Source organism: Oncorhynchus masou, chromosome 33, assembly GCF_036934945.1.
Source record: "Oncorhynchus masou masou isolate Uvic2021 chromosome 33, UVic_Omas_1.1, whole genome shotgun sequence".
Lineage (NCBI taxonomy): Eukaryota > Metazoa > Chordata > Actinopteri > Salmoniformes > Salmonidae > Oncorhynchus > Oncorhynchus masou.
In genome coordinates, this window is record NC_088244.1 from 29,110,950 (window position 1) to 29,138,598 (window position 27,649).

General features: G+C 41.7%; 1 protein-coding gene across 2 annotated transcripts; it reads left to right on the plus strand.

Moving 5' to 3' along the window:
• The first annotated feature begins 9,280 nt into the window (after positions 1 to 9,280).
• On the plus strand, positions 9,281 to 27,265 carry LOC135528200 (6-phosphofructo-2-kinase/fructose-2,6-bisphosphatase 2-like). Of its 2 annotated transcripts, XM_064957117.1 has the most exons (16): positions 9,281 to 9,396; positions 9,774 to 10,008; positions 11,504 to 11,629; positions 11,965 to 12,061; positions 12,599 to 12,665; positions 12,785 to 12,859; positions 12,976 to 13,032; positions 13,166 to 13,290; positions 17,458 to 17,665; positions 17,753 to 17,899; positions 18,005 to 18,109; positions 18,194 to 18,323; positions 20,118 to 20,180; positions 20,286 to 20,350; positions 21,149 to 21,349; positions 25,922 to 27,265. In XM_064957117.1, exons 2-16 carry the CDS (start codon positions 9,912 to 9,914, stop codon positions 25,973 to 25,975), a joined length of 1,617 nt encoding a protein of 538 aa, XP_064813189.1. In that variant the 5' UTR covers positions 9,281 to 9,396; positions 9,774 to 9,911; the 3' UTR covers positions 25,976 to 27,265. The 2 variants fall into 2 exon arrangements, with proteins under 2 accessions (XP_064813189.1, XP_064813190.1); XM_064957118.1 differs by lacking the exon at positions 21,149 to 21,349.
• The last annotated feature ends 384 nt before the right edge of the window (positions 27,266 to 27,649 follow it).

Consider the following 27,649-nt stretch of genomic DNA (forward strand, 5'->3'; position numbering starts at 1 on the left):
CGAGAGGGACGGATAGGGACAGGTTTCTGTTCTGGCTTCTCGTGAGTCTCTTTAAACGGGGGCTGTGGGAAGCAAGGCAGAACATGGTGAAGACAGGGAGAGATTGGGTGGTGGAAGGGATAGTGAGGAGGGTGGAAGGAGATTTGAGGGGGAGGATGAAGAGGGAGGAGAGGAAGTGGGGGCAGCATGCTGCTCGGGAGAGGTGGAAGGGGGGTTTAGGGCTGGGTGTCATTTAGATTTGTAAGAGGATAGATTAGGGACGGGGAGATAGGGAAAGGCATTTTGTAGGGTGACGGGGAGGGAAGATGCTCCCCTGAGGTTTTGTTTGGGGTTTATGTTTAGTTTAATTAGTTTAATTAAAATACCATTATTTGAGTATGTATGTAAATTATGAGTTGTAAAGAATGAATGGAATTGAAGATAAATTATTTTTTATAAAAAAAAAAAGTCAGGGCTGTTTCGGTTTTCGACGTTTGTTGTTTTGTATTGTTCGTGTTTCGTCAATATTAAAGATGTATCGAACGAACCACGTTACATTTTGGTCCGATCCTTATTCCACCTCTTCGTCAGAGAAAGAGGGAGAAGAAAGCCGTTACAGGAATGGGGCTGGAGAAATGTAACCTCTTTCACATTCATAGACAGAGCTATGAATTAAATATTTACAGTTTTACCTACGTTTTGAGGCTATATAGTGTTTGTTTACCTTTTATGTTTACGAGCATTAGAGTAAAACAAGCTTATATTTCGGGTTCTGATGTGGAAAGACAGTTGAACTAATTTCATGAGGCATTTATAAGTTATATTTTTCAAGAATCAATGGGTACATATTTATAAGTCCAAAAATGGATGTAGCAACTGCTGATTGCCACTTCTTAAGGGAAAATATAATTTTGTACAAATTATTGATGGAAATAAAACGGATGAAAAATAGGGTTTTGTAAATCCTGGTGGATTGTAGTAGGAGATTGAAATAAAACAGATTGACATATGCGTTATTTGCTCAATTGTGAAAACAAAATGAGTTGGTCATAAAAGAACACCAAAACATCATTCAGTGCAACAGAAAAACAATCTGCAGCACAATAAACCGTGCAATTAAATAACACAAGATTACCATTATAAGCCAACACACACAGCAAGCTACCGGATACCATTAATTAAACAACCATTATTTCACTGTACTGCAGTTTTACTGCAGTGAATTGTTGTAAGGGTATCCTGTATTATTGTGCATGTTTATCTAACATGCTGGTAGCCTAGAAAAAAATGTTGTGGAAGTGAATGTGCACTTTTAAATTGGACTACAATTACGAAAAACACTGCCTTTGGTAAATCCAAAAGCATTTATAGCATCAGAGATGCTCTAAATTAGGGACCATCTATGACAGCTATATGACCACAGAGACGGTCACAAATTAGAGCTTTTAATGACCTAGCAAATTTGATGACGTGGAGGTGAAATACAGGGCCATCAGAAAGTATTCAGCCCCCTTGACTTTTTCCACATTTTGTTGTGTGACAGCCTGAATATAAAATTGATCAACATTTAGATTGTGTCACTGATCTACACATACAGTTGAAGTCGTAAGTTTACATACACCTTAGCCAAATACATTTAAACTCAGTTTTCACAATTCCTGACATTTAATCCTAGTAAACATTTGCTGTCTTAGGTCAGTTAGGATCACCACTTTAATTTAAGAATGTGAAATGTCAGAGTAATAGTAGAGAGAATGATTTATTTCAGCTTTTATTTCTTTCATCACATTTCCAGTGGGTCAGAAGTTTACATACACTCAATTAGTATTTGGTAGCATTGCCTTTAAATTGTTTAACTTGGGTCAAACATTTCGGGTAGCCTTCCACAAGCTTCCCACAATAAGTTGGGTGAATTTTGGCCCATTCCTTCTGACAGAGCTGGTGTAACTGAATCAGGTTTGTAGGCCTCCTTGCTTGCACACACTTTTTCAGTTCTGCCCACACATTTTCTATGGGATTGAAGTCAGGGCTTTGTGATGGCCATGCCAATACCTTGACTTTGTTGTCCTTAAGCCATTTTGCCACAACTTTGGAAGTATGCTGGGGGTCATTGTCCATTTGGAAGACCCATTTGCGACCAAGCTTTAACTTCATGACTGATGTCTTGAGATGTTGCTTCAATATATCCACGTAATTTTCCTACCTCATGAGGTCATCTATTTTGTGAAGTGCACCAGTCTTTCCTGCTTCAAATCACCTCCACAGCATGATGCTGTCACCCCCATGCTTCACGGTTGGGATGGTGTTCTTCTGCTTGCAAGCATCCCCCTTTTTCCTCCAAACAACAATGATCATTATGGCCCCATGTGCAGTTGCAAACCGTAGTCTGGCTTTTTTATGGCGGTTTTGGAGCAGTGTCTTCTTCCTTGCTGAGCGGGCCTTTCAGGTTATGTCGATATAGGACTCGTTTTCACAGTGGATATATAGATACTTTTGTACCCGTTTCCTCCAGAATCTTCACAAGGTCCTTTGCTGTTGTTCTGGGATTGATTTGCACTTTTCGCACCAAGGTATGTTCATCTCTAGGAGACAGAACGCGTCTCCTTCATGGTCCCATGGTGTTTATACTTGCGTACTATTGTTTATACAGATGAACGTGGTCCTTCAGGTGTTTGGAAATTACTCCCAAGGATGAACCAGATTTGTGGAGGTCTACAATTTTTTCCGAGGTCTTGGCTGATTTCTTTTGATTTTCCCATGATGTCAAGCAAAGAGGTACTGAGTTTGAAGGTAGACCTTGAAATACATCCACAGGTACATCTCCAATTGACTCAAATTATGTCAATTAGCCTATCAGAAGCTTCTAAATCCAGACATCATTTTCTGGAATTTTCCAAGGTGTTTAAAGGCACAGTCAACTTAGTGTAGGTAAACTTCTGACCCACTGGAATTGTGATACAGTGAAATAATCTGTCTGTTAACAATTGTTGTAAAAATTACTTGTTTCATGCATAAAGTAGATGTCCTAACCGACTTGCCAAAACTATAGTTTGTTAACAGGAAATTTGTGGAGTGGTTGAAAAACAAGTTTTAATGACTCCAACCTAAATGTATGTAAACTTCCGACTTCAACTGTATGTAAGATTATGGAACGTATGATTTCTGAGAAGTTAACTTACTTCCCGGAGAGCAGTGTGCTAGTATCATCACATCAGAGTGGGTTCATGAAGGGGATGGGAACTATGGACCCAGTGTTCTGCTTGGAAGGAAGTCTCAGGTGTACAAGGAGACTGTTGTCGCTTTGTTTTTTACGTGTGGAAGGTGTATGATATGATGTGGAAGGAGGGGTTGTTAATCAAGCTTAATATTATGGGGGTTGGAGGAAGAATGTACAACTAAATAAAGGATTTCCTGTTTGGAAAGTCTATTCAGGTGAGGGTGGTGAAAATCTGTATCAGGCAGCTACCTGGTGGATAACGATACACTGCAGGGGAGCGTGATTAGTCCTCTGTTGTTCTCAATCGTGATCAATGATGTTTACTCTCAGGTGCGGCCAGATATTGGGAGGTCGTTATTTGCAGATGATGGGGCCTTATGGAAGAAATGTGCCATACGTAGTCAGGAAGGAACAGGAAGCAATTGATGTGAGAGAGCGATTGGCATTAATGTGGGGATTCAGACAGTGTTCTTTACCAGGAGGAAGGTGGGAGATGAGGTACACTTGAAGTTATATGGGAGACACTTGGAGAGGGTGGGGGCCTTCAGGTTCCTTGAGGTGTACTTTGACACTAGGCTGACCTAGGCAGAACACATTGGGAAAGTGTAAGAAGTGTCACACCCTGATCTGTTTCACCTGTCTTGTGATTGTCTCCACACCCTCTGGGTGTCCCTTATTTCCCTGGTGTAAATATCCTTGCGTTTCCTGTCTCTCTGTGCCAGTTCATCTTGTATGCCTTTCAAGTCAACCAGCGGTTTTACCGTACTCCTGCTGCTATTCTCTTTTGCTAGTCCTCCCGGTTTTGGACCCTTGCCTGTTTTCTGGACTCCGTACCCGCCTGCCTGACCATTCTGCCTGCCCTGACCTCAAGCCCACCTGCCACTCTGTACCTCCTGTACTCTGAACTGGTTTTGACCTTTTGCCTGTCCACAACCATTCTATTGCCTACCCCTTTTGGATTGTTAAATAAATATCAAGACTCAAACCATCTGCCTCCCATGTCTGCATCTGGGTCTCGCTTGTGCCCTTATAAGAAGGTGCTAAATGTAATGCGCTGTCTGATGTGGAAGGAGTGGGGGGCTGGCCGTTCCTCATTGAGGACCATGAATATTGCATTAATCTGATCTTTAATAAACTATGACAGTATTGCATATGGTTCGGCAGCCCAGACCTCATTAGAAGGCTAGATGTCATAAAGGGACAAGGACTCAGAATATTGGGGCGTTTCAGACCTCCCTAGTGTCTGCAGTACAGGTGGAGATGGGGGATATTTATTTATTTATTTAACTTTTATTTAACCAGGTAGGCAAGCTGAGAACAAGTTCTCATTTGCAATTGCGACCTGGCCAAGATAAAGCAAAGCAGTTCGACACATACAACAACACAAAGTTACACATGGAGTAAAACAAATATACAGTCAATAATACAGTAGAAAAATAAGTCTATATACAATGTGAGCAAATGAGGTGAGATAAGGAAGGTAAGGGCAAAAAAAATTAATTAAATTAAAATAAGGCCATGGTGGCGACGTAAATACAATATAGCAAGTAAAACACTGGAATGGTAGATTTGCAGTGGAAGACTTGTAGATGACCTGGAGCCAGTGGGTTTGGCGATGAGTATGAAGCGAGGGCCAGCCAACGAGAGGGTACAGGTCGCAGTGGTGGGTAGTATATGGGGCTTTGATGACAAAATGGATGGCACTGTGATAGACTGCATCCAATTTGTTGAGTAGAGTGTTGGAAGCTATTTTGTAAATGACATCGCCGATGTTGAGGATTGGTAGAATAGTCAGTTTTACGAGCGTATGTTTGGTAGCATGAGTGAAGGATGCTTTGTTACGAAATAGGATTCTAGATTTAATTTTGAATTGGAGATGCTTAATATGAGTCTGGAAGGAGAGTTTACAGTCTAGCCAGACACCTAGATATGTGTAGTTGTCCACATATTCTAAGTCAGAACCGTCCAGAGTAGTGATACTGAACGGGCGGGCAGGTGTGGGCAGTGGTCGGTTGAAGAGCATGCATTTAGTTTTATTTTCATTTAAGAGCAGTTGGAGGCCATGGAAGGAGAGTTGTATTGCATTGAAGCTCGTCTGGAGGTTAGTTAACGCAGTGTCCAACGAGGGGCCAGAGGTATACAGAATGGTGTCATCTGCGTAGAGGTGGATCAGAGAATCACCAGCAACAAGAGCGACATCATTTATGTATACAGAGAAAAGAGTCGGCCTGAGAATTGAACCCTGTGGCACCCCCATAGAGACGGCCAGAGATCTGGACAACATGCCCTCCGATTTGACACACTGCATTCTATCGGAAAAGTAGTTGGTGAATCAGGCGAGGCAATCATTTGAGAAACCAAGGCTGTTGAGTCTGCCGATAAGAATGTGGTGATTGACAGAGTCGAAAGCCTTGGCCAGGTCGGTGAATACTGCTGCACAGTAATGTCTCTTATCGATGGCGGTTATGATATCGTTTAGGACCTTGAGTGTGGCTGAGGTGCACCAATGACCAGCTCTGAAACCAGATTGCATAGCGGAGAAGGTATGGTGGGATTCGAATTGGTCAGTAATCTGTTTGTTAACTTGGCTTTCGAAGACCTTAAGAAAGGCAGGGTAGGATAGATATAGGTCTGTAGCAGTTTGTGTCTAGAGTGTCTCCCCCTTTGAAGAGGGGGATGACCGCGGCAGCTTTCCAATCTTTGGGAATCTCAGACGATACGAAAGAGAGGTTGAACAAGCTAGTAATAGTGGTTGCAACAATTTTGGCAGATCATTTTAGAAAGAGAGGGTCCAGATTGTCTAGCCTGGCTGATTTGTAGGGGTCCAGATTTTGCAGCTCTTTCAGAACATCAGCTATCTGGATTTGGGTGAAAGGGAAATGGTTGAGGCTGGGGCGATTTGCTGTGGGGGGGTGCAAGGCTGTTGACCGGGGTAGGGGTAGCCAGGTGGAAAGCATCGCCAGCCGTAGAAAAATGCTTATTGAAATTCTCAATTATAGTGGATTTATCGGTGGTGACAGTGTTTTCTAGCCTCAGTGCTTTCCTAATTGCCTGTGTATATTGGTTTCTAACTTTCCTGAAAAGTTTCATATCACGGGGGCTATTCGATGCTAATGCAGAACGCCACAGGATGTTTTGTGCTGTTCAAGGGCAGTCAGATCTGAACCAAGGGCTGTATCTGTTCCTGGTTCTAAATCTTTTGAATGTGGTGTGCTTATTTAAGATTGTGAGGAAGGGGGCCTCCCGGGTTGCGCAGTGGTCTAAGGCACTGCATCGCAGTGCTAGCTGTGCCACCAGAGATTCTAGGTTCGAGCCCAGACACTGTCTCAGCCAGTCTTGACCGGGAGGCACATGGGGCAGCGTACAATTGGCTCAGCGTTGTCCGGGTTAGGGAGGGTTTTTCCGGCAGGGATATCCTTGTCTCATCGCGCACTAGCAACTCCTGTGGCACGCCGGGCGCAGTGCACGCTGACCAGGTTGCTAGGTGTTTCCTCCGACACATTGGTGCAGCTGGCTTCCGGGTTGGATGTGCATTGTGTCAAGAAGCAGTGCGGCTTGGTTGGGTTGTGTTTCGGAGGACGCATGACTCTCGACCTTTGCCTCTCCCGAGTCCATACGGGAGTTGCAGTGATGAGACAAGAAAGTAACTGCTAAAAAAATGTTTTAAAATAAATAAACATTTAAAAAAGGGATGAGGTCAATATCCTTCCAGGATACCCGGGCCAGTTCGATTAGAAAGGTCTGCTCGCTGAAGTGTTTTCGGGAGCGTTTGACAGTTTGATGTGAGTAGGATGTGAGTACATTGGAAGTAAACCAAGGTATTGAGTAATGATGAGAGAGATATTGTCTCTAGAGACGTTTAAACCAGGTGATGTCACTGCATATGTAGGAGGTGGAACTAAATGGTAGGTTAAGGCATATTGAGCAGGGCAAGAGGCTCTACAGTGAAATAAGACAAATAATCACTAACCAGGACAACTAATGGACAAGGCATATTAGGGAGAGGCATGCGTAGCCAAGTGATCATAGGGGTCCAGTGAGTGGTTGGGCTTGCTGGAGACCGGGGCTAGCAAGCTATCAGAAGGGCCTTAGATGGACATGGCGATGGAGGAAAGTCTGTTTTAGCCTCCGCGTGCGGTGACATCGATAGACCAGTCGTGATGGATTAGTAGGGTTCTGAGTAGCAGAGGGGTCCAAGTCCAATTGGCAAAATAGGTATGATGGCCCAAGAAATTGGCCGATGTACCTATTCAGCTAACAGTCCAATATGCTCTAGACAGCTAGTGGGCCGCAGCTAGCAGATGGGCAGTCAGGGGACGTCGAGACGGAGGGGCTTGTTGGAAGAAAAAAAAACGTGGGCAGATTACGTCGGTAGTCCAGTCGTGATGGATAAGCAGGGCTTCGTTGAGTAAAAGGGGCTCAGGCCAATTGGAAAAATAGGTGCCATTGCCTTTGCAGATTAGGAGACAGCAGCTGGCAATTAAATATTACGTGTTGATCCACCTGATTTGTTTAGTAGACGTCTGGATACTGTGTATCAGGATTTTGTGGCCATTTACACAGATTGTTCAAAAGATCCAAGGACAGGATATACAGCATTTGTAGTGCAGGAATGTGGGGTGGTAGTCAGGAAACATATTACAGGTCATCTGGCTGTATATACAACAGAGCTGATGGCCATACTGTTGGCCTTGCAATGGGTGGAGGAAGTCAAACAGAGTAGTTATTTGCTCTGATTCGTGTGCAGAGTTGATGAGTCTGCAGTTCTTTAGCTCACGTAGCAGACAAGATCTGCTTTATGATGTACTACAAACACATTGCAGGATTAGACACGAGTATACAGATAAGAGTTACTTGGGTCCCAGGCCATGTGGGGGTGGAGGGGAAGGAGGCAGTTGATGTACTGATTAAACAAGCACTTAGTTGTGGGGATGTTGAAGTTGTAGTTTCAATGAGCAAGGCAGTGGTAAAAAGCCTGATATGAACAGTGATGGTGCAGAGATGGCAGGAGCATTTTAATAGAGATAGTAAGAGTAGGCATTTGTTTCAAGTACAGAGGAAATTCAGGGAGGACGGCAGGAAGGGACAAAGGAGAGGAGACTCTTTTTACAAATGAAGGGTGGGACACAGCCGATTGAATAATACTTTGTTATAGGAAAGCATCCAATAGGAAAGTGTGATTATTGCCAGGAAACAGAAACATTGGAGTGTGTATTGATACAGTGTGGGCAGTAGGAGAGGAAAAGAGAGGCTGAGATTTAGTATGAGGGAGAAGGGGATACAGGAAATGAGTTTAAAGAGTATATCTACTAGAAGGTCAATAGATACATTCTCACATATTTTCATTTTTTTTAAAGAGAAACGGGGCTCACAGGTGGGATTTAGTTTGTCCTTCTCTGGCCCACACTCCAGTACAGTGGCTGGGGGTAATGCGGATGCCAACCGCAGACAAACCCCAACGAAGAAGATTACGAGCAAAGATGTTTATAACTAAACTAAGATGGACCACAGACTGTCGTTTCCAATGGGAACATATGAGTCATAGTGGGCATAACAAGCAAAGAGGTGGGCAGAGCCAAGCACAAACTAGTGAGATTATATTAGCCCGTTCTAGCATATATCTGCATATTTCCGCTAGAGAACGTCTACTATGTGAAGTGCGTGTGTGCAATAACTCAATTCGCCTTTGCACTCCCTCTAGACAACGCGATTTTTTACAACTTTGGCAAAGGGTAATGTCTACAAAACCTAGTCCACTCTGTTCATAACATATTGTAGTTTTGGGAACAGAAAACTGAATTGAGATCAAATGTTCCATCGATGAGAACTTGCAGAATTTCGGTCAAAATCCATATTCTCCCACTGCTGGCCACTGAGCTTCCTCTTACTACCAATGTCAGGCGGTTGCTTCACATTTATTTAGATTTTTTGTTATTATTTTGTTTACTTTTTTTTCATGCTTCACATTCATACATCCGATGAAATATCTGTCTCATTGTTCTATCTGTGTTACCGGTGTGTCCATCTTTAGTCAGTGCGCAGGTTGATTTCCTTCCCGCAGTGTCCGGGGGGAGGAGCCAAACAATAGAATACCTCGGAGCTCGACAGCAGACAGATGAAATAGCTACTGTACTGAGTGGTTACTAAGTGACTCACCAAAGCGATACATTGTGTCTGTCGACTCACTTGTTGTCATTTTGGTAAGTGCTTCTGTAAACTATCCGTCGTGCTGAGGATAATCTGTTTTTGTTGCATAGTATGACGTTGCAGTAAAAACCATGCTAAAGTTGTAGCTGAACCGGGTTTAGTCTTCACGTTGTTTTAGATAGAACAAGCGTGTCATATGAACGTGTGAAAAAAATAAACCAACCGGTCACTTTCTTCAGATGTAAAGGGGATGTATTATGCTTAGCTAGCTTGACATATTTTGCACTGTAACAATAGCTAGGCGTATTTATAGGCTAACTAGATAAACTAATTGTGAAAAATATTTACTCAGCTAGCTTACTATGGTTATTTGAAAGTAAACAATTAAAGCAATCTGGGAAGATGGACTAAACAACTATGTTATCTGCAGAATCCTCTACAGAGATGACCTCACTTAGCTAGTGTCCTGACCTCTCAGTCCCAGAGAGAGTCCCCAGCCAGGCTACCCTGCCGTGAAAGGACCAGTCATTGGACAGTATAGTGACAGTGTGCTGTGTCTACTAGCATCATGGCTGCCAGCCAGCAGAAAGGCACTGCAGTTCTGGAAAGTTCAGCAGAGGGAAAGAGAACGGAACTCAGGGCTAATGAAGTACTGAAGAAATGCTGTAAGTACTAGTGTCTTGTCTGCTAGCCTCATATACTCCTGTCTATTCTGGTCCCTTTCCTCTATTAACCCAATTAGGTTAAATGTCAACCTGATCTTTGAGTATTCATTGCAAGCTGTTGCATAACCAATGTTCCTCGGAGAATAGGCAATTACATTGATTAAATGGAATTGAATTTGGCAGTGCAGAATCTAACATTTAGAAAATGTAGATTATTAACACAAAATGCCCTTTTTTGTAAGTAATCAGTCCTATTTTTTTGCCTCGCTGGCAAACTTTGCTTTCCTCTCATGCAAAGTGAAACTAGGCATATTTTGTCTCTCTACCTGCATACAGCATGTGAAAGGTGCTCTGATAGTTTACTATAGGCATAGAACCTTTTTTCACACTTCAGTTGAAACTAGATTAGATGTGATGTGTGCAGTCATCAGTGCATGCTTTTTTGCGATCACCCCCAGTTAAATAAGTCTAGCAATAAAGGCACAGTACAGTCAAAACTAGATTTTCGTGTGTCTTATATATATTTCCACACTATGAGGTTAGAATAATACTGTTAAATTATGGAAATTATGATAATGCCCTTTTAGTGTAATAGCTGTTTGTAAAGACCACCTAAAATCTCTGCCTGTTTTGGCGGGATGGAGTTTCGACCTTACATGGTGACATCACCATGTGGAAAACATATTAAATACCAACAAGAAAGAGATCCAAACTCTCTGCCAATAATGTAATTTTCAGTGTTCCCACTCAGATCACACAGACAGTCCGAGTAAAATTCATGCTTGAGAGATCGCCCTTTTTCAAAGACGCCCTTTTTGTTTATTTTTGACAATCACAGTAAGGGACTTAATTGTTACCAAGAAATGATTGAATTTTGAGATAAAAGTAGCTGCATTGGACCTTTAACGAGCCAGTCCAGTTCACTCTGAGGAATCTGTAATCAGGAACTGGAGATGGTTCCAAGATATCCCAGACACACTCATATCTCAAACTCACATTCACACACACAAATCTTTTGCGGGTGGCTGCTTGGTAACCACTGAATTTTTAAGCCACAGGGCTGGTTTAAGGAATGTGAACCATGTAAATGTAATGTCTGGTCTTGTTAAGACTAGCAAGGGTTTGTGTGCAAAGGACTGAGGATGGGTGTTGGTGAATCTTCTATCTGCAGTAACAGACTAAAGAAGAGAGAGCGACAATAACAATAACCTTCAGAACACCAGACTTAATTTTACATTTCTGGGCATGGACTTAACAGTGTCTGTGGACAGACAGTAGCTAAGCAGCTGCTGTTTGAAAAACATTAACCACCATTAGTGAGAAGGTCTGGATGAAAAAATAAACCCAAAGAAATAATTGACATGTTATTATATTGGCCTTTTTTTAAAACAATTATATATAAGTTACTGTGTCATGGTAAAATACTTAGCATATGTTCTATTGACATTTCAAAGTAAGTTGGTTGGTTGTGATTGATGTTTCTCTGTGTGAACAGCATGGGCCTCTTACATGACCAACTCCCCCACTGTGATTGTGATGATTGGTCTTCCTGCCAGAGGGAAAACCTACATGTCCAAGAAGCTAACCCGCTACCTCAACTGGATAGGAGTGCCAACCAAGGGTTAGTTTAGAGGCCTCACTGTATGTACTATACTGTATTTCCATTAACAAAACTTACAGACCCACACTGCCGGAAGATAAACATTGAAGCCATACTTTCCTCATTATTCATCTTATTGTATTCACTCTATACGATGTGTAAATTCATTCCTTTGTGCAGACTAGCAATCATAGGGATCTTTTTGTATTGATATATTTACAATATAGAGAATTGTGTAATTGAACTGTGATGCTGCAGAACCCATGACTTCCTTCCACAGTTCAGTAAGCTGTCACATGACATTCTACTGATTAGAAGAACATGTTGTGCATTTCATCACCTGTATTGTGTTGCAGTATTCAACCTGGGGGTCTACAGGCGAGAGGCTGTGAAAGCCTACAAGTCCTATGACTTCTTCAGACACGACAACGAGGAGGCCATGGAAATCAGGAAGTGAGTGCCCCCTTCATAGTATTTTTGGACCTGTAGGAGAAGAATGAGGTTGTTTTGATGAGTTCTACAGTATTACAGTAACCCTTTTATTTCTAAACTATGCCCTCTATGTTTTCCCAAGCAGGTGTTATCTGTATTGAAAACCTTGCTGAGGTTTATAAGGCCTCCTACTGGATTTAGACAAATCATGTTTTTTAGTGAGCAACTCAATGGTAGTGAGTCACCTGGCCGCCCGCCCACCATTTTCCTTTTTCTCGGTTTAATGCTAGCTGCTAGACCAACAGGTATAATACTTGTTATAAGCATTATATAAACCCTATAATCTATTATTATAAGGCTTGTAATATATTGTGTATTTCTATGCTATAATTATTCAACAGGATTGAACATAAACATTACTAAGACATAATGGGGTCGTCATACATGGTCGTACAATGCATTATAGCAACATAATGCATTATGTCTGTCAGATTTAAGTGAGTTGTCACTGATTTTTCATTTCAATTGTTATTGATTTGGGTCACTGTGTCCCTACAGGCAGTGTGCTCTGGTGGCGCTGCAGGACGTCAAAGCGTATCTGACTGAAGAGGGGGGTCAAATCGCTGTGAGTATCTACTCTCTGCTCTCTCTGCTGTTTTGAGTAATTGGAGACAAAATAGTGATATCAAAGTGAAAAGACAAGCTTAATTTTAGATATCAGTGAGACGTGATTATGTCTTTCAGGTCTTTGATGCCACAAACACCACCCGAGAGAGGAGAGAATTACTCCTTAGTTTTGCAAAGGAACATGCTTACAAGGTCAGTATTATTATTTGTTTCTATACCTAACAATGGTTAGGTTTAGAAACTATTCTCAATTGTTGGTGTTAAAATGGTTTTGTAAAGTATGTCTTCAAAATTGGTCTCTTTCGCAGGTGTTTTTTGTGGAGTCATTGTGTGATGACCCTGATGTCATTGCTGCTAATATTATGGTAAATTACATGTTTAAAAACTTAACTACATTACGAGTTTTACCTCTCATTAAAACATTCTATGATTATCTTCTTAAGGATTTCCACACTATTTCCACACTAAATCTTGTGCACCTCCCTCTCGCCTCCCCAGGATGTGAAGGTGTCTAGCCCAGACTACCCAGAAAGAGACAGAGAGAGTGTGATGGAGGACTTCCTGAAGAGAATAGAATGTTATAAAGTCATGTACCAACCATTAGACCCAGATGAACACGACAAGTAAGACATTCTCTATTTTAAATGGTTAATGCTGCATTATGTACATTTTTGTATTTGTTTTAATGTTCAAAAGCTCTGAGTCGCTAGTGGTCCCAATGTGCTTCAACTGTAGCAATATTGAGCCTCCAGCCTGCCTGAAAACCACTGTATTCGATACCATTATTACAGAGAATAAAACAAATTATGCTACCCTCTGCCTATTAGCTTCTTAGCTTATTCAAGCTGGTCTCAAAATACATCACTGCCCCTTTAAGACAAAAAAAAGGTTATATGTGAACAGCTCGGTACATGTAGCTCTCGCTTTGATCTCAAAACAAGCGCATCTAATCATGACTGCTGATGCTGTAAAAACATTCCAGTTCAAAGTGAATGGCACAGATCCGTATATGGCAATGGTCTATTTGCATATAGGCCTACTGCAGCTCTGATTGGTTATGGCGCACAGGTCTGTGTAGAGTATGTGCCTGAGTAGTGCCTGTGAATGCAATTTAATCCTACTCCGATGCATTCTGCCTAAACTAAAATCTCTTGTATTTTTAGTTTTGCATAGTTAGTTTTGTTTTGGTATGTTGCATTGAAATGGGCTAATATTGTGTTGATTCAATCACAATTCCCACAGTAAAGGGAAACGTTGATAGTGTTAACTAATGGGCAAAACTCTAGAAAGTTGAGAAGTTCAATCTGGTGCTTCTCTGTGCCTTCTGATATTTCTTCTGCGCGGCAGTCCCGGGGAGCTGCACGCCCGCATTCAGTTTAGAGTTAAACATTGGTCGCAATAACTCTATTCAGTGAGAATAAACCCTTAGTCTAGTGCTGTAGGTTGGTTATCTTTGAATGCAGCAGGTAATCATTTTTAAGGTCATTACTTAATGTATTGACTTTATATAACAACTCTGGGGTCAATTTGACTAATGGTTAGAAATATTGTCCAAAGAAAGTCAGCGTTAGTGTGTTGGTATATTGTGGTCATCTTTGAATTCTGGTACTTTATGTTATTTAAATATGTTTGTGTAAATTATTTAATCTCAGTTGGTACACTCCACATTAGTTTTCCAAAATACTTCAATACACTCTCACAGCTGTAATATGCAGACTGCGCAAGCAGCAGAGCTTCTGGTTTCAAATCTTCATGAATAACATATTGATAGAGGAATTAAATTCCTATATGTTTATTACCCAATTCAATTAATACACTCAGCCCATTTCTCAGGATTTGTAAGAAACTTATTTGCATAAAATGGGCGGAGACCAGTCTCAAAATCAAGCAATAGCGTTTATTCTCGAGAGTACTGAACATGATACAATTTACAACAGGTTATAAACTGAAAATGACATCATTAGGTTTCAATCTGTCCCGTCCCTCCTCCACTCCGGTACGATGGCAGTATAGTTCTCAAGCCGTCATACATCCCCCTCCACCCGTTTAGATAATTTATGACTAGGCCAAGGCCTCCCTGTGTAGATAAGCATTCTAGCCAGTCTGGCGATAAGTTCATTCATTTCTACCAAGGAACAGACAGTCATTATTCTAATTCTTGATTATAATTACACACATTATATTCAGTACTAGGATTAAAATAAAATTCATACATCTATACAGTAACATAATAGTATTTTGATTAGTCAGTCCCGATTGAAATGTATACATAATTAGTCAATATTGATAAAAAATCCCTTAACAAATATCTAGTTTTCACTAGTTCCGACCACATAATAGGGCACCAATATGTGATTATACAGATGTACTAATCATGATATTTCACATTGTTCATCTGCATAATTTAAACCTAACATTCATTTGCATGAGACAAAGTTCACTTGAGTTCAGTAGATATGTTCTATTATCCTATGGTGCCAATGACATCGATTGTGCCACCAACTTGTCTGGTGCATCCATCAGGGTTAACGGGATTTTCTATTCACACAGCTTCTAAGGACATATTCATAAGGTTTACATACCAAATTTCATGGCCCCATGTCCATCGGTTCAGTTCTTCTAGTCCTGGAGTGATATGGTGCCATCTCGTGCTGTAGCGTGGCCAACATTGAATGCAGCAACTAATCATTCTCAAATTCATTGGAGGCTAACTCATTGAGTCTATACAGTGTACCAAAACTGGAGTGAATCTGATTTATAGTTCATGACAAGGAGATTAAAAAAATAAAATAACATGTTTTTTAAGTATTTTTTTTCATTAGCATATGTGCTAACATGCACCTATAGGTACAGTGCGGCCATATTTGAATGCAGCAACAATTTTTTCTCGCAAAACCATTAAAGATTTATGTAATGAGTCTAAATACAAAATCTGTAGAAAATCTGACATGGTTCATCAGGTGCATATGATTTTGAGCATTAACGTTACATATGCAAATAATTAGTGTCCTTGTTTTTTCAGATTTATCAAATTTAGTGTGGATCATCTTAGGGATGTCAAAGATAGTGTTGACAAATTTTAAGTTGATAGGCCACTGTAGAGTGGATTTACAGCGGTTAAAATAGACAAAATCTGATTGGTCAAAAGATGGTTGAGTTATTGACAAATCTCAGCTTTTCTCAAGATTTTTTTGTGATTATTTTAAGCATTAGTGTTACATTACATTTTTATCAATGCCAAACTTGACATGGTTCATCATTGTAATGTCTTTCATGATCCTATCTAAATTGAAAGGCCATTGTGGGGTAGATTTACATAGGAATTAAATAGGCACATAAACTGTCCCTATTGTAAGACTTGGTGGCTCCCAGGAAGTGTGAAAACGTACAGTACCAGTCAAAAGAATGCCAAAGCTGTCATCAAGGCAAAGGGCAGCTACTTTGAATCTCAAATAAAAAATACATTTTTTTAACAAACACTTTTTTGGTTACTACATGATTCCATATGTGTTATTTGATAGTTTTGATGTCTTCACTATTATTCTACAGTGTAGAAAACAGTCAAAATAAAGAAAAACCCTTGAATGAGTTGGTGTGTCCGAACTTTTGACTGGTACTGTACATAGTACTCAGAAGTCTTTACCAAGTTAGCTATCTTCAGATTGCCTGGTAAAATATTTGATCGCTAAGACATTCATGTTAGCTATAACATTTTTACAATGTACCCATAACTGCAGGAAGTAGGGGTGTTGAAGGTGCTGCAACACCCTGTGATAAATCACCCATAAAAAAATATTAATATATTTAAAAGTCATTTTTGGGAAAATGTTGTTTTTCCACCAAATTAATGCACTAGGCCTTTATGACTCATATGCGCTGAGAAAAATACTTGTCAACAGAGCAGGGAGAAATCGGACTATACTCTGTATGGAGAGGATATCATTCTAGCGACTACCGATGAGAGCAGGGTTTCTATGGAATTGTGTTGAACTCTTGACTTTTTTTTTCATTCTTGCCAGAGGGGTCTCCAAAAACACCAGTACATAAGAAATTCCACAATGTAGCTTTAATTGATACCATTTGTATTTACAAACCTTCATCAAGAGTTCCATAGTTCCATAGTTTCTCCAGTAGTTGGAGACAACACACAAGATTGACAAAGTTATTTTTTCAGATTATAGCCTGCTTTGTCACCATGTTGACTCCTCATCATAACATCATTGGTCTGATTTTCAATTCTAAATCTCCTGACAGAAAAACGTTTTTGGTTCGTTGGTCATTATTCCTAATTTACCATAGTATTATTAGATGTAGTCCCTCATATGATAAGCCTTATAAAACAACACACTGATTTTACACTGTTTATCTTCAAGAAATGTACAAATTACAATTTTATTTCAAGCCTGAGCTCTCCTAAAACCTGGGCCTCCAAGTCATATCAGCAAATTCCTCTGGACATTGTCCCAGTTAGAGAAGAGGAACAGTTGCTTCCCCTCTTACTGACCCAGCCAGGGCCTTGAGAAAGCTTTTGTTTTCAACAGTTTGGGCCATTTAATACCTACAGAAAGCAGGTGCTGAATAGCTATTAAAAGTGTTATTTTATTATTAGAAGTTATTGTCAATTTCTTTGATTTCTCAAAACTATTGTACTGAGAATTAATTTAGCTAATGAGTAGATCTTCATGATGTTCATTATTAGCGTCTTTAGCAATGAGTCTGTATAGGAGCAAGACACTATCAGGTCACTGATAAATTCCATCTTGACCTCCATTCTAACCTCTGACCCCTAGGGACCTGTCCTTCATCCAGGTCATCAACGTGGGCCGGAGCTTCCTGGTAAACAAGGTTCAGGACTACATCCAGAGCAAGATCGTGTACTACCTGATGAACATCCACGTGCACTCTCACTCTATCTACCTGTGTCGGCATGGAGAGAGCGAACACAACGTGGAGGGACGCATCGGGGGTGATGGAATGCTGTCTGTTCAAGGGAAAAAGGTATACCTCGACTTCTCCTTTTGTAAAGTACAGAAACTACTGCGCCGTATACAAATAAACCTACTATGCCTATTCTAATCCTCTTAGTTTGCTGGAGCGCTGAAGGGTTTTGTGGAGCAGCATGGTTTGACAGACCTCAAGGTGTGGACCAGCCAGCTGGGACGGACTATCCAGACTGCTGAAGAGCTCGGGGTGCCCTACGAGCAGTGGAAGATACTCAACGAGATCGATGCCGTTAGTACCACAGCACCATGGTTCAATAGTGACCCACAGACAACATGGTGGGGGTTAAATTTAATAATGATTGTCTTTAAAAACAAACGTATTTATGATTCTCAGGGTGTGTGTGAGGAGATGACCTATGAGACGATTGAGGAAACCTTCCCTGCGGAGTTTGCCTTAAGAGATCAGGACAAGTACCACTACCGCTACCCAGGAGGAGAGGTACAGTTACTCCTTATCTCTCTACAGAGGTCTGTCCCATTCATCTGAAGCACTGACCTCAGTTTGTCCCTCCTCTCTCCGTAGTCCTACCAGGACCTGGTGCAGAGGTTAGAGCCGGTCATCATGGAGCTGGAAAGACAAGGCAACGTGCTGGTCATCTGTCACCAGGCTGTCATGCGCTGCCTGCTCGCTTACTTCCTGGATAAGAGTGCTGGTACAAACACACAAACTCACTTAGTGCCTTTGGAAAGTATTCAGCCCCTTGACTTTTTCCACATTTTGTTACATTACAGCCTTATTCTAAAATTGGTGAAATAAGACTTTTTCCTCAGCAATCTATGCACAATACCCCATAATAATGTTGCTAATTTATTAAAAATTAAAAACAGAAATACCTTACTTACATAAGTATTCAGACCCTTTGCTATGAGACTCGAAATTGAGCTCAGATGCATCCTGTTTCCATTGATCATCCTTGATATTTCTACAACTTGATTTGAGTCCACCTGTGGTAAATTCAATTGATTGGACATGATTTGGAAAGGCACACACCTGTCTATTTAAGGGCCCACAGTTGACAGTGGAAAAGGCCTTGGTCAGGGAGGTGACCAAGAACCCGATGGTCACTCTGACAGAGCTCTAGAGTTCCTTTGTGGAGATGGGAGAACCTTCCAGAAGGACGACCATTTCTGCAGCACTCTACCAATCAGGCCTTTATGGTAGAGTGGCCAGAGGGAAGCCACTCTTCAGTAAAAGGTACATGACAGCCCGCTTGGAGTTGGCCAAAAGGCACCAAAAGACTCTCAGACCATGAGAAACAAGATTCTCTGGTCTGATGAAACCAAGATTAACATTTTTGGCCTGAATTCCAAGCGTCACGTCTGGAGGACACCTGGCACATCGTGGTGGCAGCATCATGCTGTGGGGACTGAACGACTAGTCAGGATCGAGAGAAAGATGAATGGAGCAAAGTACAGAGAGATCCTTGATGAAAATCTGCTCAGGACATTAGACTGGGGCGACGGTTCGCATTCCAACAGGACAACGACCCTAAGCAGACAGCCAAGACAACGCAGGAGTGGCTTCGGGACAAGTCTCTGAATGTCCTTGAGTGGCCCAGCCAGAGCCCGGACTTGAAACCGATCTAACATCTCTGGAGAGACCTGAAAACAGCTGTACAACGATACTCCCCATCCAACCTGACGGAGCTTGAGAAGATCTGCAGAGAAGGATGGGAGAAACTCCCCAAATACAGGTGTGCCAAGCTTGTAGCGTCATACCCAAGAAGACTTGAGGCTGTAATCTCTGCCAAAGTTGCTTCAACAAAGTAAAGTACTGAGTAAAGGGTCTGAATACTTATGTAAATGTGATATTTCTTTCTAAAAATGTCTAGATGTGTAGATTCATGAGGGAGTAAAACAATTTAATCAATTTTAGAATAAGGTTGTAACGTAACAAATTGTGGAAAAAGTCAAGGGGTCTGAATACTTTCTCTATATACAGACAAGCACATTCACAGATACACACAGCACCTCGTTAGGAAACTAAATTACTTTAGGCAGGATACAAGCACACAAACACACACATCTTGACCTCTGTTTGTTTTGAGTGAAAAATATGCCTTTGCTCATGTTCGTCCTGGATGAAGGACAGAAATAGATGTTGAGGTTAAAAATAATGTCACATGGCCCTCTTAAGGTCTGCCAATTCAGTTGCGAAAATAGTTTGTGCCTTAAGGGGCATTTTAAAGGCTAGTAAAGCCACCCACACTGTGACTGTGCAGTGGGCAGCTCTGACTGTCACTGCCAGATGTCAGGAAAGAGAAGTGATGAAGTCTATTGACTAATTATATTGGCTAATCTAAATATAATCCCAAAAAATATATGTATGTATTGTTAACTCTATCACGTGTCATTAACGGCATGAGGTTGAGTCCTTTTGAGATGCCATGTTGATCTCACATGCAATGTTCTAAATAGTCATTGTGTCTTTGTTTCTGTTGACACAGATGACCTGCCCTACTTGAAGTGTCCCCTCCACACAGTTCTAAAGCTCACCCCCATGGCTTACGGTAGGATATCTCATCCAAGACTACCCTGTGTCAGTCTCAGACACATCTTTCTCTCTCATTCCTGTCTCTCAGGTTAACATTGACTGTTATTTTTTTCTTGGCCAGGTTGTAAAGTGGACATGTTTGACCTCAAAGTGGAGGCTGTGAACACTCACCGGGACAGGCCATTAGTGAGTTGTTCTCCTTGACAAATCTCTGTTCAATCTACTGTTCTACTTAATTTCATTGGTTCGTATACTGTATCCCTCTTTTAACAGGTGTGGCAGGTTCTGACCACTGATCCAACAACTTTCTTCCAAGAGTCAGATGGATGATTAACTACAATAAATAGTCAAGTAATAACAAACTGGCTGATCAGGGAAGTTGCAGTTTGAAGAGTTAAGGTAGTAGTGAGTCAATCCTCAGAATATGCAGTTATATAAAATAGTGTGAGAAATTGCAACAACGAAAAACAGACCAGCTGAGTCGTAACAAACTGGCTGATCTGGGAAGTTGTAGTTTGAAGAGTTCTAGATAGTAGTGAGACAAACCTCAGAATATGCAGTTCTCTGCAAAATAGTGTGAGAAATTGCACACACAAAAAGACCAGAGTACAGTTTCCACCCTCAACCATACAAAGGGCCTATTTTATGTAATTTCTCCTAATTTGGAGATCTGCTCTGCTTATACAGTACAGTATGTAGTTCTGGAATCAACAGGCTACACTGTCTCAGTGCTGTCCCCGGTACAGTGTGTTTACCAGATGTTCCATGTGGTGTGGGCGTTACACTCAAAAACATGACCAGTGACCACACTGCCTTTTACTGAGCGTAGCCCTGCTAACATGTCTGGGAAAGGAACCCGCAACACCTCTTCAATATTCTGTTGTTTGTTTCAGCTGTAATGTTTTCACAAGATGTGTAGCATGCAAGACACGCGCGCGCGCACACACACAGTGAAACTTCTGATGCTCCATCCTCTCTCACCAGGATAAAGTCCGTAATGACGTCGTTCCCACCACATTCCTCCGGAGGAACAGTTTCACTCCGCTGTCCAGTCACGACCAGGTGAAGCGACCGCGCCTCTACAGCGCCGGCAACCCACCTCAATCTCGACGGCCCCTGGCCCCCTTTATACCCAGCATGCAGTCCTTCGAGGACCCTGAGGGAGCAGAGTTGACACGAAGCCAAGTTAGTTTTTTATTTATTTTTATTTTTTTATTTCACCTTTATTTAACCAGGTAGGCTAGTTGAGAACAAGTTCTCATTTGCAACTGCGACCTGGCCAAGATAAAGCATAGCAGTGTGAACAGACAACACAGAGTTACACATTGAGTAAACAATAAACAAGTCAATAACACAGTAGAAAAAAAGGGTCTATTTACATTGTGTGCAAAAGGCATGAGGAGGTAGGCAAATAATTACAATTTTGCAGATTAACACTGGAGTGATAAATGATCAGATGGTCATGTACAGATAGAGATATTGATGTGCAAAAGAGCAGAAAAGTAAATAAATTAAAACAGTATGGAGATGAGGTAGGTATAATTGGGTGGGCTATTTACCGATAAGACTATGTACAGCTGCAGCGATCGGTTAGCTGCTCAGATAGCAGATGTTTGAAGTTGGTGAGGGAGATAAAAGTCTCCAACTTCAGCGATTTCTGCAATTCGTTCCAGTCACAGGCAGCAGAAAACTGTAACGAAAGGCGGCCAAATGAGGTGTTGGCTTTAGGGATGATCAGTGAGATACACCTGCTGGAGTGCGTGCTACGGGTGGGTGTTGCCAGATAAGGCGGAACTTTACCTAGCATGGACTTGTAGATGACCTGGAACCAGTGGGTCTGGCGACGAATATGGAGCGGGGGCCAGCCGACTAGAGCATACAAGTCGCAGTGGTGGGTGGTATAAGGTGCTTTAGTGACAAAACGGATGGCACTGTGATAAACTGCATCCAGTTTGCTGAGTAGAGTGTTGGAAGCTATTTTGTAGATGACGTCGCCGAAGTCGAGGATCGGTAGGATAGTCAGTTTTACTAGGGTAAGTTTGGCGGCATGAGTGAAGGAGGCTTTGTTGCGGAATAGAAAGCCGATTCTGGATTTGATTTTTGATTGGAGATGTTTGATATAAGTCTGGAAGGAGAGTTTACAGTCAAGCCAGACACCTAGGTACTTATAGATGTCCACATATTCAAGGTCGGAACCATCCAGGGTGGTGATACTAGTCAGGCGTGCAGGTGTAGGCAGCGAACGGTTGAAAAGCATACATTTGGTTTTACTAGCGTTTAAGAGCAGTTGGTGGCCACGGAAGGAGTGTTGTATGGCATTGAAGCTTGTTTGGAGGTTAGATAGCACAGTGTCCAAGGACGGGCCGGAAGTATATAGAATGGTGTCGTCTGCGTAGAGGTGGATCAGGGAATTGTCTGCAGCAAGAGCAACATCATTGATATATACAGAGAAAAGAGTCGGCCCAAGAATTGAACCCTGTGGCACCCCCATAGAGACTGCCAGAGGACCGGACAGCATGCCCTCCGATTTGACACACTGCACTCTGTCTGCAAAGTAGTTGGTGAACCAGGCAAGGCAGTCATCAGAGAAACCAAGGCTACTGAGTCTGCCGATAAGAATATGGTGATTGACAGAGTCGAAAGCCTTGGCAAGGTCGATGAAGACGGCTGCACAGTACTGTCTTTTATCGATGGCCGTTATGATATCGTTTAGTACCTTGAGCGTGGCTGAGGTGCACCCGTGACCGGCTCGGAAACCCAATTGCACAGCGGAGAAGGTACGGTGTGATTCGAGATGGTCAGTGACCTGTTTGTTGACTTGGCTTTCGAAGACCTTAGATAGGCAGGGCAGGATGGATATAGGTCTGTAACAGTTTGGGTCCAGGGTGTCTCCCCCTTTGAAGAGGGGGATGACTGTGGCAGCTTTCCAATCCTTGGGGATCTCAGACGATATGAAAGAGAGGTTGAACAGGCTAGTAATAGGGGTTGCGACAATGGCGGCGGATAGTTTCAGAAATAGTGGGTCCAGATTGTCAAGCCCAGCTGACAATAGTTGTCTTTCTGCATGAATGATGTCTCTCTTCACATGTTTTCATGATGCTACTGATGTCCTTAAACTACAGTAAACTTATTTTTAAAACTAGGGATGCACTATATATCGATGAGTATATCAGAATTGGACTATATTAGTTAAAAATGCCAACATTGGCATCAGGCCGATGTCTAGTTTAACGCCGATGTGCAAAACCGATGTCAAAGCTGATGTGCATACCTATATAACGTCGGTAGATGACGTGCATACCTATATAACGTAGGTAGATGACGTGCATACCTATGTAACGTCGGTAGATGACGTGCATACCTATGTAACGTCGGTAGATGACGTGCATACCTATGTAACGTTGGTAGATGACGTGCATACCTATGTAACGTAGGTAGATGACGTGCATACCTATATAACGTCGGTAGATGACGTGCATACCTATATAACGTCGGTAGATGACGTGCATACCTATATAACGTCGGTAGATGACGTGCATACCTATATAACGTAGGTAGATGACGTGCATACCTATGTAACGTCGGTAGATGACGTGCATACCTATGTAACGTCGGTAGATGACGTGCATACCTATATAACGTTGGTAGATGACGTGCATACCTATGTAACGTAGGTAGATGACGTGCATACCTATATAACGTCGGTAGATGACGTGCGTACCTATATAACGTCGGTAGATGACGTGCGTACCTATATAACGTCGGTAGATGACGTGCATACCTATATAACGTCGGTAGATGACGTGCATACCTATATAACGTAGGTAGATGACGTGCATACCTATATAACGTCGGTAGATGACGTGCATACCTATATAACGTCGGTAGATGACGTGCATACCTATATAACGTCGGTAGATGACGTGCATACCTATATAACGTCGGTAGATGACGTGCATACCTATATAACGTCGGTAGATGACGTGCATACCTATGTAACGTAGGTAGATGACGTGCATACCTATGTAACGTAGGTAGATGACGTGCATACCTATGTAACGTCGGTAGATGACGTGCATACCTATGTAACGTCGGTAGATGACGTGCATACCTATGTAACGTCGGTAGATGACGTGCATACCTATGTAACGTCGGTAGATGACGTGCATACCTATGTAACGTAGGTAGATGACGTGCATACCTATGTAACGTAGGTAGATGACCTGCATACCTATATAACGTCGGGAGATGACCTGCATACCTATATAACGTCGGGAGATGACGTGCATACCTATATAACGTCGGGAGATGACGTGCATACCTATATAACGTCGGGAGATGACGTGCATACATTTACATTTACATTTAAGTCATACCTATGTAACGTAGGTAGATGACGTAATGACACCACGAACAATGCAGCGCTACACAGAACAAAAGCAGAAAAATACTAAGCCAACAACTAAACAAGTTCAAGTTGAGCAGTAATTTGAAAGAGTAAGAACATTTCAGAGAGACAACTCAAAGGTGAAATCCATTAACACCAAGATAATGGAATTCATTATGCTACTTGCTATTAGCTTCACGACTGACATTTGGACCAGCGATGTCAGCCCTTTGAGCATGCTGAGTCTGACAGCACAGTGGGTCGACGAGGATTTCGTACTGAGGAAAGCCGTATTGCATGCTCAAGAATGTGCTGGTTCTCATACCGCTGCAGCCATTTCAATGGCATTTGAGAACATGTTTGAAACTTGGAAACATGAACACACTCCTAGCGCTATTCGAACAACTGACTGGAGAAATAAGCCAATCAACTGTGTCTGCAGCAGACGTGATACCCTCTGTCATGGCATTGAAACGCCTACTCAACAAAACTGCCGACATAGACCATGGGGTTAAACAAGCAATTCGGTGGTATACTATCGGAGTCTCTTTACTGTGTCGCCAACATGCTCGATGCTAGGTACAAGGACCGCTACTTCGATGCAGACAATAAACAGAGTTTATGTGAAATGTTACATACACAGCTGGACAAGATGGAAATGGACAGTGACTGTGCACCGAGGAAGAGAGGCCACAGATAGACAGAACTGAAACACTGCTTGACATGTATGATGAAATCCTGGTTGAGAATGAAACGACTGAACAAATGAACAACGAAACAGCACAGCAAGTAAGTGAAAGAAATAGGTTTTGATTATGTTTTACTGGTAATGGGGACATACGTAAATGGCAACAAAATAACTTTTTGGTCAATGTGGTGTGTGTGTGTGTAACCTTTATTTAACTAGGTAAGTTAGATAAGAACAAATTCTTATTTACAATGACAGCCAAACCCAGACTATGCTGGGCTAACTGTGAGCCGCCCTATGGGACTCCCAATCACGGCCGGTTGTGATACGACCTGGATTCGAACCAGTGCCTTAGACCACTGCATCCGTGTGTGTGTGTTAACTATTTAACTGTACTAGAATGCTTAAAAGGGCGCAACATTTTTTAAATATTGGTTATCGGCATCAGTGTCGGTTTTTTTGGCAAGGAAAATATTGGATATCGTTATCGTCCAAAAATGTAATATCGGTGCATCCCTAAAAAAACCAGCAAGTTGTGTCTTGTGATTGACCTTACCCTTCTCTTTCTGAGCTCAAGTGTAGCAGAGACCAGTCAAAACAAATTGTATGATGACGCTGCCCAGCCTTGGCACAGCTTAGCATGTGAGATAACACTGTCTCTCCCTCCTTCTGCCTCCTAAAGGAGTCTCTCAACTGCTTCAGCCCAGGGGACTCAGAAGATGCTGTTCACAGTTGAAGAGGACAGAGACTGGGGTCTCCACTCCCCAACATCCTCTCTGCCATCAGACCTGGGTTCAAATACTATTTTTAAATGTTTGTACATAGCTTGAATGTTTGCTTTAGCCTGCCAGGAGTGCCAGATGGGCAGTGTTTGCACTTTGGGAGCTTTTCTATTGATTTCATTTCAACATGCAAGCACAGCTAAAGTATTTGACATGATTTCAAATAGTATTTCAACACAGGTGCCCTCTGTATGTACCTACTATAGTCCCTCCACTCCAGGAGGAACCGCCACCTAATGCTCAGGCCTGCTACATACCATGCCAGCCTTACCATTTTGATTGTCAAGCAGTGGTTCAAGCACAACACCTCAGCCACAAAAGGTCACAGCGTGTGGTTGTTGTAGTGGCCAGAATTTGTTCTACAGCTATTTAGTTTCTGTTGACATCTGTTCGATAGATATTGTGGTTGTGTGAGGGTGAAGAGCGTGATGATTTGAGAAAAACATGGCCTTGCTTGCACACACACTTATCAACATTCAAAGTTGAATTTACTCTAAACAGAACTTTGGGATGCTTAAATAGAGGATATCTTTGAGGAAATTTGTCTTAGTGTAAAATAAATTGTATAAATCTACTAAGTCCCTTATGGAAGGGGTTGCCACATGGTAACACTGAACATTTTATAAAAAACAAAGCACTTACTATAAACACTGTCTTATCCTTTGTCTATAATGTACAATTACTTAAGCTCTTATGAATAATATATGTACCTCTTAAATTGGATAGTTGAATATCATCGTTTTTGAACAGCCTTGTGACCAACTTTGTTATTCCTCCGTTAGGCTGAAAGACCACCATACAGGATTTAACATTTCAGCTCAGGGATTCATGTTATTGGTTAGTCACATGTTACTGTCACAGGTTACATTTCTGTGTGTGTATAGTTCACATTTTACTCTGCAATTCGGTTACATATTTATCGTCATGTTATGAAATACCAATTTATTTGCATTATAGATGCATCCATTACACGTCTTCAGCTAAAATGGCAACTACTACTGTAGTTCCAGTTAATGCCAGCATTTATTCTTAAATTTGTTAAAAGGACATTGTGTTTTTACTTTTCCTAACGTTATTTGCATGATTTTGAATTCTGGAAAAGCACAGCATAAGGAAAGATACTGTAGGTACGTTCATACTTAAACTTCACTGATCTTGCCCAGCTATGTGTACCTTATTGTTAATTACTGCTATAATTATATATGTTAAATGTGCTGCTGCTCTAAAGTGCCTCTGTGACTGTGTTTAGTAGCATTACTTTTGTGGCTCTTGCAAGGCTATGTTATTATATAAATAGGCAGAAGACCGTAGCCTGTAAGACTACAGTATACTGATCTGTATACTAGCACTATGCTGTAAAATGATTGAAATCACTGGAATATTAGTCTTATGAGTGTAAACAATTCAATAAATGAATGTATCTGTCAGAATGTCTTGCTCATGGCAGTTAGACTTGACTTTGTCCTCTGGTACACAGTGTGGGCATGGGCAGATTTAGTGAGCTCCATTGGGTGGTACCTATCTGTTTCGATGTTTACAGCAATTCTTCCTGTCTTATCTAACGCCAGGACAAGCCTGTGGCAGAACCCTGGATATAGGGCAAGATTCTGAGGGATACTTCCTAGGAA

What these genes read in the sequence shown, in the direction of transcription:
- LOC135528200 (XM_064957117.1), top strand. Translation starts at nt 9,912, where the DNA reads ATGGCTGCCAGCCAGCAGAAAGGCACTGCAGTTCTGGAAAGTTCAGCA. An exon ending in AAGAGGGGGGTCAAATCGCT is followed by an intron (nt 12,666 to 12,784) that starts GTGAGTATCTAC and finishes TATGTCTTTCAG; the next exon opens with GTCTTTGATGCCACAAACAC. An exon ending in GCTCACCCCCATGGCTTACG is followed by an intron (nt 20,181 to 20,285) that starts GTAGGATATCTC and finishes TTTCTTGGCCAG; the next exon opens with GTTGTAAAGTGGACATGTTT.